This window comes from Abramis brama (assembly GCF_963993115.1).
Source record: "Abramis brama genome assembly, chromosome: 4".
In the NCBI taxonomy this organism is placed as follows: domain Eukaryota; kingdom Metazoa; phylum Chordata; class Actinopteri; order Cypriniformes; family Leuciscidae; genus Abramis; species Abramis brama.
The window spans coordinates 21,285,150-21,302,039 of record NC_139966.1 but is presented as its reverse complement, the minus strand read 5'-3'; the positions used below and the strand labels follow the sequence as shown (position 1 = coordinate 21,302,039).

Sequence of the window (16,890 nt, the reverse complement as noted above, 5' to 3'; positions counted from 1 at the left end):
GGATGGAGGACAATCAGCTAGTTATGCATTACAGTAATCTAGTCTAGAGGTCATGAATGCATGAACTAACTTTTCTGCATCAGAAACAGATAGCATGTTCCAGAGCTTAGCAATGTTTCTGAGGTGGAAAAAGGCTGTTTTTTGTAACATATGAAATATGATTTTCGAAAGATAAGTTGCTGTCTAATATAACGCCCAGGTCTTTAACTGTAGAGGATGAAATTACAGTATATTCTTCAAAATGCAAATTGTATTCTTAGAGATTCTGTGTACAGGTTTTTGGTCCAATTACTAATACCTCAGTCTTAGCTGAATTTAATAGAAGAAAATTACATGTCATCCAATATTTCAGTTCAAGTTTATTGTCATATGCATATTCGTACAGAGTACCACAGCAATGAAATACAATGTGCCTTAGCACTCTCTCAGCACCAGTCAATAAATAAGGTAGAATAAAAATAAAATTAAAACATCCGCTCAAACCTCAACCCTCCTTCCTCTTGCACTATCGTTCAGTAGCCTTACAACCTGTGGGTAAAAACTGTCCCTAAAACGTGATGTACGCGTTGGGATGCTCTGCAAATGTCTCCCTGATGGGAGTTGGGAGAAGAGACTATGTGCCGGATGACTAACATCCTGTATAATACCCAGTGCCTTCTCAGTGCTGCGTTTCCAATAAATGTCCTGGAGTGATTCCAGTGGAACCCCAATAATTTTTGATGCAATTTTGCTGTTTTAACCACCTTTGTCAGAAGATTCAATTCACTTGAAGTAGTCCTGCCAAACCACACTGTAATATTACCTGTCAATATACTCTCAATTGTACAACGGTACATTTTTTTTTAAATGTTAAGTGACATACCATATTTCTTAAGACACCTCAAGAAGTAAAGCCTCTGGTGTGCCTTCTTAATGGCACTGGTGATGTGGAAAGACCATGAAAGGGAGTCTGAAATATAAATGCCTAAAAACTTAAAAGTATTAACAATTTCAACTGCAGAGTTATTAATGTAGACAGGTGTATGTGTGGGTTTATTTCTTCTAAAATCTATGATGACCTCCTTAGTTTTCCCCACATTCAGGGACAGATTATTTCTTCGGCACCACATGATCAAATTACTCACCTCATCCCTATAGGCAGTTTCATTATTGCTGTCAATGAGTCCTACCACAGTAGTATCGTCTGCAAATTTCACAATACTATTTGTGGGATATTTTGCAATACAGTCGTAGGTATACATACAATATAATAGAGGACTAAGACAGCAACCTTGAGGTGCTCCGGTATTTAACACTATAGGGGCTGAGTATGTAGTGCCTACTCTAACTGTCTGGGGACGGCCTGTTAGAAAGTCCTGTATCCACCTTCAGATGGAAGTACAGAGGCCCAGGTCTAACAGCTTAGATATTAAAATGGAAGGCCTGATGGTATTGAAGGCACTGCTATAATCAACAAACAGCATCCTGACATACCTACCCTCTAGATGTTGAAGTGCAGTATGTAAAACCAAAGATACAGCATCGTCCACAGCTCTATTTGATCTATATGCAAATTGTAGTGGATCAGTGAAGACAGGAATGCAGTTGTTAATATATGATTTCACAAGCAGTTCAAAGCACTTCATTATCACAGAAGTCAAGGCTACAGGTCTAAAATCATTCATACAGGTGGCAGTTGTTTTATTAGGCACAGGAATTATGATTGATTTTTTAAAACAATTCGTAACCATACAAAAAGAGAGTGACAGGTTAAAGATATCAGTAAAAACAGATGCAAGTTGATTATAACATGTCCTTAAGACTCGCGGAGTAATGACATCAGGCCCAGCAGCCTTCCCTATTTTCACAGCTTTAAAAACTTTACATGTATCAGCAACTGAGACCTGATATGCTTGACTGCCAAAGACATCCCCATCGGGAGATGATATGTCTGTGTGTGTGTTCCCATATGAAGGTACTTTAACATGCACATCCCCAGTTGGAGATGTTCCCCACGTCAGTGCCTCAGCAGCGCATTTAAAACGAGCATAAAAATTGTTCAAGTCAATTTTTCAATATTTTATATCTTTAACACATTCTGTCAACTTAGATAATTTTGAGAATTCATCTGGTCTTGATGAAATATATAACTGAGTATCATCGCCATAACAGTGGAAATTACTTCCATGTTTTCTTATAATATTACCAAGTGGCAGCATATATATTGAAAATAGCAGAGGGCCTAACATAGATCCTTGTGGCACTCCATAATTTACTGACATTATCTTCGATTTTCCTCATTTAAGTAGACAAAATGGTAACGGTCTGATAGATACGATCTAAACCACCATGCCTGTCCCTGAATACCAGTGTAATTTTGTTATCGATCTAAGAGTATTTTATGATCTATAGTGTCGAATGCAGCACTAAAACTAGTATAGAGATATAGCCTTGGTCAGAAGCTAGAAGTCATTTGTAATTTTAACGAGTGCTTTTTCTGTGCTATGATGGGGCCTAAATCCAGACTGAAATTTTTCATGCATATCATTATTTTGCAAAAAAGAGCCTAAAAAAGCGGACACAACTTTTTCTAGTATTTTAGACATAAATGGAAGATTTATGTCTAATGGGTCTGTAATTTGCTAATTCATTTGGATCTAATTGTGATTTCTTTATGAGAGGCTTAATGACTGCCAGCTTGAACGATCTCGGAACATAACCTAGAGATAAAGACTAGTTAATAAATGGTAAAATGGACTGCATTTATATAGCGCTTTCACAGACCTATGGCCACCAAAGCGCTTTACATAGCCTCACATTCACCCATTCACTCACTCATACACCGACGGCGTCAGCCATGCAAGGCGCCATCCAGCTTGTCGGGAGCAGCTGGGGTTAGGTGTCTTGCTCATGGACACCTCGACACTTGGTCAGGTGGAACCGAGGATTGAACCACCAACCTTTCGGTTTGTAGACAACCTGCATGAACCACTGAGCCACTGCCGCCCCGCCCCAGTCTTTGCTAAATTCTTGGTTTGGGTAGGTGGAAGTAGCGAGGACTCAAGTGCAGAGAAATAAGGCTTTTATTCTGTTCAGGGCGAATTCTGTTCTGTTCAGGGGGAATTCTGTTATTTTATTCATAAGCCAGGGAGATTCAGGCGGGTCAGGATTCCTGGCTGCGGGCCAGGGTGGAGCAGGCGGCGGAGCGGGCTGTGCAGGCGCTTCGGGCGGCCATGGAGGAGACGACCATTCGGGCGGCCATGGTGGGGACCACCCTTCGGGCGGCCATGGTGGAGATGACCAGGGCAGCGCAGGCTGTGCAGGCGACCAGGACAGAGACGACCAGAGTGGAGCAGGCTGTGCAGGCGATCAGGACGGAGACGACCAGGGTGGAGCAGGCTGTGCAGGTGACAGGGCCGGGGCAGGCCCTTCAGTTGGCTATGGCGGAGACGACCAGGGAGGAGACGATCCTTCGGACGGCCATGGTGGAGACGACCCTTTGGGCGGCCATGGCACAGGAACAGACACCGGCTCAGAAACAGGAACCGACACCGGCTCAGAAACAGGAACCGACTCAGGAACAGGAACAGACACCGGTTCGGCGGTGGCCACCTTGTCCGGAGACACTGGCTTGGCAGACGTGACGTGAACAGTCTCTGGATCGGCAGACGTGACGTGAACAGTCTCTGGATCGGCAGACATGGTGTGAAGAGTCTCTGGCTCAGCGGGTCTGACGTGAAGAAGCTCTGGCTCGGCAGCCCTGACGCGAAGAAGCTCAGGCTTTGCAGGTCCGACGTGAAGAGATTCAGGCTTGACAGGCAGCATGGGTGGGGTTGGCAGGCCAATGAGCTTGAGTGGTGCCGGCAGGGCAAGGAGCTTGGGCGGTGCCATTAGGACAAGGAGCTTGGACGGCGCCGTCAGGGCAAGTAGCTTGGGCGGCGCCGTCAGGGCAAGGAGCTTGGGTGGCGCCGGCAGTGCAATGAGCCTGGGGGCGGCCTCTGGGCCGACAGCAGGCTTAGGAACGACCTCCGGGCCTAGTGGGAAACCAGAAGCCTTCCTCCTCCTCCGTCTCCGTGAGCGAGGCGGCACTGCAGCCTCTTCAGCCACCACTGGGGGCGCTGCAGCCTCTTGGGCCACCACTGGGGGCGCTGCAGCCTCTTGGGCCACCGGACCAGGCAAACAGAGGAAGCCTTCTTCCTCCACTTGTGAGGGCGAGGCTTCTTCGGTCACCTCTGGTGGCACTGTGGCCTCTCTGGTCGCCGCTGGTGGCGCTGCAGCCTTCTCAGCCTGGCAAGCGAGAAAATCCACAAAACCCCCAACAGTTAAGTGATCCAGGCCTCTCATTGTCCACCAGATGCGGGGGTCATTAAGGGCAGAGTTAAAAAGATTCTTGAGAGCCGCGTTGTTGAACCCCAGCCCCTCTGCAGCGTCGCTGAACTCTAGAGCAAACTTCCTCAGATCAGTCCCCCTTTGACGGAGGGAACTCAAGGCCTTGAACTGGAGAATGTGTTCATAGAGGGGGCTGGAGAGAGTGGAGGCTGGTGGATGGTGCAAGCCCTTCTTCCACTGAGTCCTCATAATGGCTGGTTCGTTCTGTCAGGGTTTGGGTAGGTGGAAGTAGCGAGGACTATAATAAAACAAAACTACAACAAAATAAAACAAAACTACAACAAAATAAAACAAAACTACAACAAAATAAAACAAAACTACAACAGAATAAAACAGAACTACAACAAAATAAAATAAAACTACAACAAAAACTCCCCGTAGGGGAAAACAAGTCCGGTATCTGGCATAACTGGAAATACAAGGGAACATAGAACAACGAACCAGCACAGGACTGCAAACACAGGGACACTAAATAGGGAAGCAAACAAAAGAGGATTACAAGGAAAGCAGGTGGGGCAAATTAATCAATAATCAGGTAACAAGATGGGAGGGCCTAGACAATTGACAGGAGAGCACATGGCACAAGGAAATACATGACTAGCCATGTGCTCACAACAAACCAGGGCTGCGTTCAGCCCCGACAAAACGTTACACAACGTTTTTTAAACAGAAACGGTGATGCGTTGAACATACTGTTCTGATGACGCAAGAGTTGCAACTATGGCAGCTGAGAAGGCCATTCTTTGTGTTCTTTGTGAAGAATTTTCGGAGCCTGATGAAGTCGGTATAAATATGTGTTTAATACTACAAAATATGCCCGATGTTACAGTTACTGCACTTGCCGCCCAGAACAAAAGAGAACATCCCAATCGAGTGAAGGCATTGCTGAAACTGAAATGGAAGCACACACCTGTTCAGACTAAAACGCATCTATTTAGCCTCACATACTGACTTTATTTGTAGTTCATACTGTTTTAATACCCTGTATTTTCTTTCTCATTTTTAGGAAAAACACTTAATTACCATTGTTTATTTCTATACTTGCAATGAAGCTAAAAATATAAACAACTACATCATTTTGTTGATATCCTATATTTTTTACAATAAAACTTTCGACAAACATGTCTTCTAATATCCTCAGTTGTTGCGTATACCGAGCTGCATCAAACAAATTTGTAAATTACTTTCCTTGAACCCATTTTGCGAGTTCACTTTAATACCACGTGCTTTATATACATGTTGCTGCTGATTGGACTTTAGTTCTGACACACCCACCAAACAAGAGAAAACGTATCTCAAACCCCGTTGCACACCGGTGCAAGCCGTTTCCAGGAAACATGACGTTCAACCTGGAAACCGTAGCAAAACGTTGCGCACCGTTTTGAACTTGAACATGCCCCAGACTATACACAAACACATGACAAACCGGGAATGCCAGAGCTCTGTCACCAACCCAAGATGTAACCCAAACAGAAGTGACAGAACTCTGACAAGTTAACGTTAATCCACTCCCTGTTTTGTTTTCTCACAAATGTATGACTTTTGGAAGTGCAATTTGATTACAATATGCAGTTTTAATAAAGTTGAATTAGGTAACCTTCTATGTAATTTTTACTCTTCAAAGTGTACACTTGCAGATGTTGATTATAATGAATTTACTGTTAGGCCCATACATAATAATAAACAATATTTAAAAAGTATATAATTTTTTTACTTATGACTAATTAAAAATTAACCACAAAACATGCTAAATGGGGGATATCTATATCTAGCATTAAAAAAAAATGGCCAGAACGCCATCTCTCAGTTGCTGAATGTCGCGCAACAACGTTGCTACAGCCCTGGCACGTCTTACAATTCTACGTTGTTACAACGTTGCGAGCACGTGGACAGCGACGTTACCATAGCAGAAATGCAACGTGCCACAGACGTTGCCACAACGCAAATGTGTTTGCTGGGAGTAATACTGTTGTACCTTGGTGCAGTACTTTTCTCTCTAAACTTTTTTAATCTGATCGGTGCAAAAGTTTCTAATGTACTAGAGAAAATGGTGCAAATACTGCTAGTCATTTCCTGTAGTTCATTTGTGTGCTTGGGTACATTGAGAACCTGAGACAGATCAGACTATCTATCGATAGTATTTGGGAGAATTGTTCTACCTTGCTTATAATACGGCGCGACATGGCAAATTTCAGCAGTAAAAAAGTGCCAGTAAGAAAAAAAAAAATTGTTCAATCAACATGTTCAATTAAATGCTCTTTTTTTTCGTCCTACCGAAAAAGTGCTGGGAGTTCACTATTGTTATAGTAACACACTACACTTTTACATACATCTGATTGACGATAAATCATGCGATCTTATTTCACTGTTGTTGAGGTTTTTTCAGCTTTGTACAAAGTTTGCTTTGTACATTTAGTTTAACTGTATTGTTAAAGAGGGCGAGCTTTACCTTTCAAGTAAACTGTGTTAATGTTTTCAAGACACTTACATTGTTCTTGCTCCGTCTATGCAATAACTGTGTTCATGGTATGAACCGAGTTTTTTATTTACTTCAACTGCTCAATGCTCTGGTATTATCAATGGGATGACCCATTTCAGGAGTTGCCATAATTAAATTTTAAAATCAGAATATGAGCATAGCTCACTTACATTCACTAAAATATTGAAACGTTAGCGATACTGATTCAAAACACGAGCGCCAGTGATTGAATGTCAAAGCGCGGTTTGAACGCCCCGCCCCCCAGATGAACTGGAAGTTTTTATTGGTTTTGCATCCGAGTCAGACCTGTCTGTTATTGGCTGAAACACTTCAGAACTGTTTGTTATTGGCTGAAGCGCAGGGCTGAGGGCTCAGCCTCCACCGCATGCAGTAGTTTGAAAAGTGTCTGTGATGTCAGCTCGCCCTGTTGCTCCATCGACACCTTTGTCTAAGTACTCTGTACTTTTGGTGAAAAATAAATGTAGCGAAGTTGAATACTTTATTTGTATTCCTATCAAGTGAAAAAAAGTACCACAATTTAATTATACTCAAGAAAGTAGAAAAAATCGAAAAATCTACTCAAGTTCTGTAACGAAAGTATTTGTACTTTCCACCACTGATTGGCACTGACCAATTTTAAGATATGTTAGTGCAAATTGCTTCCAGTTAAAACAGCTCAAACATGCATTTTAGTCTTTAGTCTGTGAAACTGGGGGATAACATTTTAATGCTAAAGTCTGATTACACTGTATTCAGCATAAACTCTGCTACAATACTATGTGAGCAGCATCTATGTAAAAATGTGTAGTTAAGAAAATTGTTTATGAGGGGTTAAAAAGAGGTCTTATTGAAATAAGACCATAAAACCAATACTGTATATTTGTTCACAAGACTTTTGAGAACTGGATCTTATATCCTAGAGTTTTTGCTTCAAAACAATGGGAAAATCATCCTGCCCATTCATTCACATAATACAATGTATTGATTTAAAATTGTAAGACATGTTCTGTGTTAGAAAGGCCATATGTGAGGAGGCATGACTGATCATGATATTGATGTGCCTAATGGGCCTATCAAGCTGAATGGAACTGTAAGGGAACTTGAAGAAAGAATGGGAGGAGATTATAAGAATGTTTTTTTGATTGTTTGTGGGGTTTTTTTTAGAACACAACATAATCCAAATATACATAACGAAGGACAAAAAGGCAAATTATTGAGCACACTGATCTAAACACAGAAACTTGAACAGTTACACACCTTTGTACCATTCCTGAAACAGTCCCTGTTCAACATACCTGGCGTTTCCAAATGTGCTTTCTTTTATTTTGCTATTCACTGATGAAAAAACTGTCCTGCCATCAGTGATGGTGCCTATTTTACCATTTTCGTGTAGAATATGATTCCAGTGTAGCCGGACTGATATTCTCCCTTGTGCAGAAAGTCTAATTATGCCTCACAGAAATAATATAACTTATGATGTTCCAGGAAATGCCTAATATGGTGTAGCAAATTAGCTCTATGAAATATTAATAATCAATAATAACTTGTTATAATTGATTATGAATATTTGGATCAGTTAATATAATTAACTTAATGTTGCAAATTAATATTACAATCAATAAGCCTGTTTGTCCCAAGAACACTCAGGATTAATTGTTTATTAATTCTAAGAAATGTACATTTCTGGGGCATGGGAAATGTCTTTCTTACTTTACAGTACTACTAAGAGCAAGTAGTCAAAATCTATGATTAGAGACTCCAGATATGAGCTTGAGACATAGACAACTTTACGTGTGACATGAACAAGACTTTATTAATTAGACTAAACATTTAAACTACTCTAACATACACATACTGTACATACAGTACATGCATACAGTTTACCAAGGGAAAGAGAGCTGAAGCAGAGTACAGGAAAGCAAGAAGTTATAGCATTGTTTGGAATTCAGCAGATCAACAGCCTTGAGCAAACCATCAGTTTAGTTCTAACACGCCCTTCTTTAAAAAGGGGTAATGTATAATGAGACTAAGTTCGATACTTGCATGTCTCGCCCATTTGAATTAAACTGTCCTGATGCAATTTGTTGAGGCTCCAGTTGATCTTTGCTGATGTGGTCTTGATGAGAGAGAACCAGTGGGAGTCAGAGGATCTTTGGTGAATGGAAACAAGCTTGGGGGTCCTTAGAAACTTCTAGTTCAGCATCATCTCCGACCCGCCGTCAGACCTTCACCCCGTGGTCGAACCTCAGCTTTCTACGGGCCGGAGTGCCCTTAGAATGAGTTTCCAGGCATGTTATTGTCTCAACACATGCCTTCAACACGGGCTGGGGTGCCATGTGCAATAGACAAGCTGCCGTGGGCTCCTGGACAGGACCCCAGCGCCTTTGGCATGTCAGTTGCCTCGAGTTGCTGGCGGTACGTTTGGCTCTGCACCACTTCCGTGTGTTGCTCAATAACCAACACATACTAGTCCGTTCAGACAATACCGCGACAGTAGCGTACATCAATCGACAAGGTGGTCTACGCTCCCGCCGTATGTCGCAACTCGCCCGCCACCACCTCCTATGGAGTCAGAAGCATCTGAGGTCGCATAGAGCCATGTATATCCCGGGAGACCTGAACTGTGCAGCCAACGAGTTCTCACGGTTTCAGCCTCTTCCTGGAGAATGGAGACTCCATCCCCAGATGGTCCAGCTGATTTGGGAACAGTTCGACGACGCCCAGGTATATCTGTTAGCCTCCCACGACTCTTCCCATTGCAGCCGGTTTTACTCCCTGACCAAGGGCACGCTCGGCACGGAAACTGGCCGAGAAGACCCCAGAAAATGCCCGATCAGTGTTGTGCTTTCCTTCCTGCAAGATGGGTTGGAGCGAAGGCTGTCTCCCTCCACCCTCAAAGTGTATGTTGCCGCTATCGCCCCACATCACGACGCAGTTGAAGGTAAGTCCGAAGACTAAATCCTCCTCGCCCTCCTCTCGTACCCTCTTGAGACCTCTCAGTGGTTCTGTCCACCCTGAAGAGTGCTCCCTTTGAGCCTTTGCAATCAGTGGAGCTTAAGATCCTGTCAATGAAGACAGTGCTCCTGGTTGTATTGGCCTCCATCAAGAGGGTAGGTGACCTGCAGGCATTTTCGATTGACGAAGCGTGCCTGGAATTCGGGCCGGCCTATTCTCACGTGATCCTGAGACCCCGGTCTGGATATATGCCCAAGGTTTCCACCACTCCCTTTATAGACCAGGTGGTGAATCTGCAAGCGCTGCCTTTGGAGGAGGCAGACCCAGCCTTGGCACTGCTCTGTCCAGTACGCACCCTCCGTGCCTACGTAGACAGAACGCAGTTTTTCAGGACCTCAGACCAGCTCTTTGTCTGTTATGGTGGGAAGCTGAAGGGAAAGGCTCTCTCCAAGTAAAGGTTGTCTCACTGGATAGTGGACGCCATTGCTTTGGCATACCAGCAGCAAGGTCGACCATGTCCCCTTGGTGTGACGGCCCACTCCACCCGGAGTGTGGCTTCCTCTTGGGCTCTAGCGCATTGCACCTCGCTAACAGACATCTGCAGAGCTGCAGGCTGGGTGACCGTGACACCTAACACATTCGCGAGATTCTACAATCTCCGAGTGGAGCCAGTGTCCTCTCGTGTACTCGGTTTAACTAGCCGGTACTAGGATCTGCTCAGGTGTCTTTGCTTGCTCGCCATTCCACTCCTCGGACTGGACACATGCAATATTCTCCTCAGGTGAGCTTCCCCGAGAAACCCTGAGTTCCTCCAGCACTGTTGACGTCAACGCCAGAGTTATGCCACCGGCAGCTTTCGCGCTTGGCTAGGTGCCTCCATGTGCATGGTTCCCCCCCTGGGCGACCCCCACATGTGTATTTCCACTGTAAGCCTCTTTGAGCGTTTGTCTTTCCCTTGGCAAGCCACCTTGCCCCCCCTGGGGTAGAAACATTCCACCCTGCGGGCTGGACACCCCAGTGTTTCCCCATATGCAGCCCGCTCGTGGGTCATATGTGTATTCTGTAAGTCCCCCCCTTCGGGCAGCCACTAATTGCATATTTCCATTGAGATATGCTTCCCAGTGTACCTTGGTATTCCTTCGTCCATGCTAGAGAAGCTGAATACCCAGCATGCATGAGAATAAATTACAGTTTAGCGAAGCCATCGTTTCAGAAGTGAGGAGGACAGAAATGTCAAGCGTAATACCAGTGTTTTTTGTCGATGCAACAGCAACCAATCAGCTGCCTTATGTAGATGTGATCGCTACCAAAATTAAGTGATGGACCGATCAGCCTGTGCCTTCTAGTTTCATGTCAGTTAGCACTGCACAATAATATACTATATTGTTATGAAAATACCCAAAATAGCTTTGAAGAACAATGATACACAAAATGTCACAGCTGAGTGTTTATTGTCTTCATGTTTTATCATTCAAAACATGAATGACAGATGGCTGGATCTCTTTGAGCATTTAAGGGATTTCCTGGAACGTCATAAGTTATTACTTCTATGAGTCCGTTGTGTTCTTTCTGCATGAGAGCCGTCTGGCTTCAGTATGAATGAAACATTACATGAGTGTTAGCGCTACATAACGGTCACACCGCGTTGTTATGAAACGTCACGTCATGCATAGACTATCTTGTCTCTTTGAATTTAAATCTAGATTTATTCACATAACCCTATCCCATGAAAACACACTTGCCCAAAAAACGCCCATGTCAACCGTTATTACCTCAAAAAACAGAACAAAAAACGGACTGTCTGAAGTGGCTAGTCGGCTGTTAAAACCGTTTATCGTTTAAACAGCAGCGAGTAATAATCTCATAATCAGTAGCGAGTAATAAACTCATAATCAGATTAACAAATGAAATGGCTGTAATTTCCAATTAATTAATTCACTACCATTTCAATGATTCTCACAAATGACCTCTGAAATTTAAAAAGCTTTCCTGTTACTGGTTGAATCATTAGCCATGCAAAGTTCCAGCAGTCTCATTGGTTAGAATGAATCTGAAGAGCTGATGTAATTTAGTGTTTGTGAGGCAAAGAGGCTACTCCCAGGGAATCACAATAAGAAAAATTGTGTGTGTGTGTCTGTGTGTGTGTGAGAGAGAGAGAGAGAGAGAGAGAGAGAGAGAGAGAGAGAGAGAGAGAGAGAGAGAGAGAGCGTGTGTGGGTGTGTGTGTGTGTGTGTGTGTGTGTGAGTGTGTTTACTGATTAACTGTGACTGTTTTTTTTAGTGTGGATCATGGAGGAGAGATCAGGATTGCAGCAGGAGTACACAAATGTACGTAAACACGCATACACACACACACACACACACACACACACACACACACACACGATTCAAATAGCTTTATTGGCATAGATCTTTACATTGCCAAAGCATTCAATATATAACACTATACAATAAAAATAAATAAATAAATAATTATAATTATAATTAAAAAATAATAATAATAATAATAATGTGAATTTCTTTAGATCTGGTCAGATCTGAATTTAACACTTAAGATAGAAAGTTTCTATAATAAACCCCTGATGTGTTTTCTCTCCATCAGATTCCCATCAGTTCACTCTGGATCTGAACACAGTGAATAAACTCCTCTGTCTGTCTGAGAGGAACAGAGTGATTAAACTCACTGACGCAGAGTTTCAGTGGTATTCTAATCATCCAGACAGATTTGATCATTATCCTCAGGTGTTGTGTAGAGAGAGTGTGTGTGGACGCTGTTACTGGGAGATTGAGTGGAGTGGTGAATATGTGTTAATATCAGTGTCATATAAGAGCATCAGCAGGAAGGGATGGGGTAATGAGTGTTTGTTTGGAGCTAATGATCAGTCCTGGAGTTTGACCTGCTCTCCCTCCAGATACTCATTCATACACAATAACACAGTGACTCAATTCCCAGTAAAGTCCATCAGCAGGACAGCAGGAGTGTGGAGAATAGGAGTGTATGTGGATCACAGTGCAGGAATTCTGGCCTTCTATAGCGTCTCTGACACAATGAGCCTCATCCACACAGACCAGACCACATTCACTCAGCCGCTCTATCCTGGGTTTGGTGTTTATAAAACTGCAACATCAGTGAAACTGTGTTGATGAATCAGAACAGACTGTAGAGAGATTCTACCCATAATGCTTTGAGCTGCATTATAAATCAGTAACAGTGAGGTGTTAGAAGGTGCGTTCTATTCGACCGAAAGTGGATAGCGAAGTGGACTTCACAGGGTATTCCGCCATCTTAAATGAGATTCCAATCCGAAGGGAGTGAACATGTTCAGTTCGAAGGGCACTAGGGAATAAGGGAACATCGATACATCACTTCACAGGAAGTGGAGAGCGATGATTACCCAACTGTCATTGTGCACCACGTCACCACCAGTCAGAACGGTCATAAATAACAATTTGTTTTTCTTTACTTTACTTTATTTTACCTCAGGATTGTTTACTATACGGCTGTGCGCGAGAAGGCGGCAATATTCAATTATATGACCATTGATTAAAAACACATATACACATAGTTAACCAAATAAAAGTTTATTTTCATATTGCATGACAGTTACAGCAGAGCTTCAATTCTGTTAATAGTCAAGTAATAGCAGCAATAGTCAATTAAGTGTATAATAAACATACGTTTTTCATTAGATTTATAGCACTTAATCTTTTTTTATTGTATAGTGTATATATTTTAAATGGGATAGTAAATTAAATTAAAATATTAATGTAGGCCTAAAACTATTAATTTTTCTGCGCGACCCCATCGTTGACTTTCTTTGATGACGTTTGCAGGGCGTCCCAAATGAGCGGTTATTGTCAGCGAAGTCCACTTCAACTGATATACCGTGCTCAGGGAGTAGGGAGCAGTGAACACTTGTGTAGGGACCCTGTCGAATGGAACACACTTATAGAGTCTCTTGTTTTCTCTTCATTACATTACAGTTTTTTTCCAATTGCTAACACACAATTTTTTAAACAAGGCTGCAAAATACTTAATACAATTCACAAAACCACACACCCAAACTGCAAAATACCTAATATATCCTGCAAAATGAAGCACTGCAACCAAAACTACATATAGCATTATCAAAATCAAACTTTTGCACGAAATGGCACACACTTCATTCATATTACCAGATTTTTGTCTAACCAACTACACACTGTTGGGCATAATGAAAAGCACTCTCATCTTTAGTATGCTTTGCCATAATACTAAAATAGTTCAAATTGTAGAAAATTCTTCAGATTGTTCACATGCACAGAAATATTTGCAGATACACACACATGCTGTTGAAACATATTTTTATTTTTCACCAAACAAGTCAGTGCAACATATGCACAGCAGATATATTTACATTGGACTGAACAGAAACATGCTCACAAAAAAACAGTAAACTGAAAAAGATTGTGTTAACAATGAACCATTGAGGTGTTTGGCCAGGTCCACATGCACATGTATTGGTCAATTAGTTCATGTAGTGTCATTTTGAATGACAGTGTTTTGAAATGGCAAACATGTGACTTTATGTCAGATTGTTGCAGAGAACCGTGTTTAGTGCATTTAAAAAGTGCCATTTTGAATTGCAAAATGTGTGTAAAGCTGAAAATGTGTTTTTTTCAGACTTTTGGAAACTTGAGAAGAGGTTTTGCTTTTTGTGTCAGTTTTAATAATCGTGCTGTGCATGTCATTTTAGTGTGTTAGCAATTGGAAAAAAACTGTAATATTACAGCTGAACTTCTGTCAGTGAAATGTGTGTAATGAATCCTCATATAGACAGAAAGATCAGTGTGTGTTTGTGAGTCATTTGATGGAAATCAGTCATTCAGTTCTTATTGTAGTGTCACAGAATTACCTTTCAATAAAATGTATATTTCTATAAAACATGTTATTTGTTGTAAAATTGATAAATGTCAATTTATTAATAAATGTGAAATATATAAACCCAAATCATCTGATCATACTGTAAACACACATGGGCGGCGCTAGGGAGGGGCTAGCAGGTGCTTCACCCACAAGAAAGACCAAAGCAGCCCGATGGCACCCCCAAAAATAATTTCTGGAAGCAATTATATCCAGGCTGTATTCTATGGAAGCCTGAACCGCATGGTGAAGAAAAAAGAAAAGAAAACTTATCTTGTTATTTTGAGATATTTTGTCATTATTACAACATAAAATCTTGTTATTTCGACATAATATCTCGTTATTTCAACATAATATCTCGTTATTTCGACATAATATCTCGTTGTTTCAACATAATATCACGTTATTTCGACATAATAAGGGGACATTCTAATCTGCATTAAGCGTTCTTCTAATGGCTTTCTATGGGAGGAAAATACTTAAAGTGTAATTAAACGTGTTGCGTTCATATTCTGGGCTCATCTGATTTTTTTGTACATAGTATAGCCTACTTGTGATGATGAACTAGGTTAATGACATCATCACTAGATTGCCAGCCTATTGCTAGCCAGAGAGTACCATTTTGTTAAGAGGGAAAGAGACATAAGAGCAATGACATGTTAAATGTTTGAATGTGTGTTTGTATGTTATGCATGTTTGTATTATGATTATTGCATGTCAGAAATGAGTTCTTGATTATTTTGGTGCCAATGTTTTGCTGTGTAATTGAGGGTTGAGTGTCACAGGGAAAGGTTCCACCCCGTGACAATGGTTTGTCCCACTAGTGTTTGGCGGAAACCTGTATATTTAAACCATTGTCTGAGCATGTTTGGGGGGTTGCCTCTTGTATACTGTGTTAATGTTTGGACCTGTCTGAGGTGAGACAAATTGACATTTTGTGGATATGCCACTAGGTATTGTTCAGTGCCAGTTTTGCTGCTCACAGCATTTTTCTTTTGTTTTTTTTTAGCACCAGTATCTGTTGCATTAAGTTTTTTTCTTTTTTCTTTTTTTTTTGTACTTTGTGGACTGCACATTAAGAAATGCTGCTTCTAAAATAAATCACAACTGGCATTTTGAAAACCACTCCTTTGTACTGAGCCTTCCTAAGCTTCTCTCAAGCCTCTCGACAATACTACATGACACATTATGATTTTAGTATCATAATGATTAATAAATGCATGCACAATTATCCGTTAACTTGATAAATGTTGCAGATATGTTTTACTATGCACAAATAAATGCCTTTCAACTTATGTGTGCAAAATTCAGAATTAAATGAATGTGCAGCAATTTGTACATATAGAGAGTCTGTAGGCCTACTATACGTGTTGTAGCCATTAAATAAACGCATTTAGTTTCATATTTGTTAAAATATTATGTTTGTTTTTTTTCCCTTTGTGTTGATTATGAAAAGTGAACAGCACGAGTAAGATAGGATGCGCAATATATCGAGAGACATGGGGTGGGTTAGACATGATTTTGACCAACATTAAGTTTTGTTTTGTATAAAGTAAATTTCATTTTGTATAAATTTTATCTTAATTTTAATCTTAATACATTTTTCATCAACCAATTGCAAATATAGCAGACAATATAATCATGACATGGAGGCGCGGGCGCGATTGCATTGCACATGAACTGGAACATCTCATCATAAAATTAACCGAAACTCAGTGTATGCCTCACAGACATGAGAAATATATCTATAGAAAGCTTGAAATGTCTTTAAACTAAACAATTCAAAACGAAAAGAAATATGCTACTCTCTGATTATGTAATCCATGATGTGCATTTCTCTCTATAGGCGCGTTCACTACGGATATGTCGATCGTGAACTTCATCTTTGCAGCCGACACTGACACAGAAAACACTAGCTTATTAATAAAAATCAATGCACGCATGTCACCGGATTTACAAATGCACATCTTGTGTGTTGCACGCATACATATTATGTCGAAATTACAATATATTATTTTGAAGTAGCATTATTAATAATAATACATCTTTAAGAATATTTTATTGAATGCTGAATGTTGTGCTTATTCAATTTAAAGCGAGACAAGGCAGGCAAAAACTTTTTTTTTACTGGTCAATTTTAAGATTTTTGGATATTTGTCTTCAATAACATGTCTTCTTTCAGAGTT

The 16,890-nt window shown here is 41.2% G+C and overlaps 1 protein-coding gene across 3 annotated transcripts in view; it reads left to right on the top strand.

Annotated features, from left to right (window-relative positions):
* The window catches only part of LOC311081134 (NACHT, LRR and PYD domains-containing protein 3-like), a 50,558-nt gene extending 36,670 nt beyond the window's left edge, over nucleotides 1-13,888 (top strand). For all 3 annotated transcript variants that reach the window (XM_084111541.1, XM_084111542.1, XM_084111543.1), the window contains 2 exons: nucleotides 12,083-12,129; nucleotides 12,404-13,888. In XM_084111541.1, the coding sequence (XP_083967667.1) occupies nucleotides 12,083-12,129; nucleotides 12,404-12,945 (589 nt within the window). In that variant the 3' untranslated portion in view covers nucleotides 12,946-13,888. The remainder of the gene's footprint in view (nucleotides 1-12,082; nucleotides 12,130-12,403) is intronic.
* Nucleotides 13,889-16,890: the final 3,002 nt, after the last annotated feature.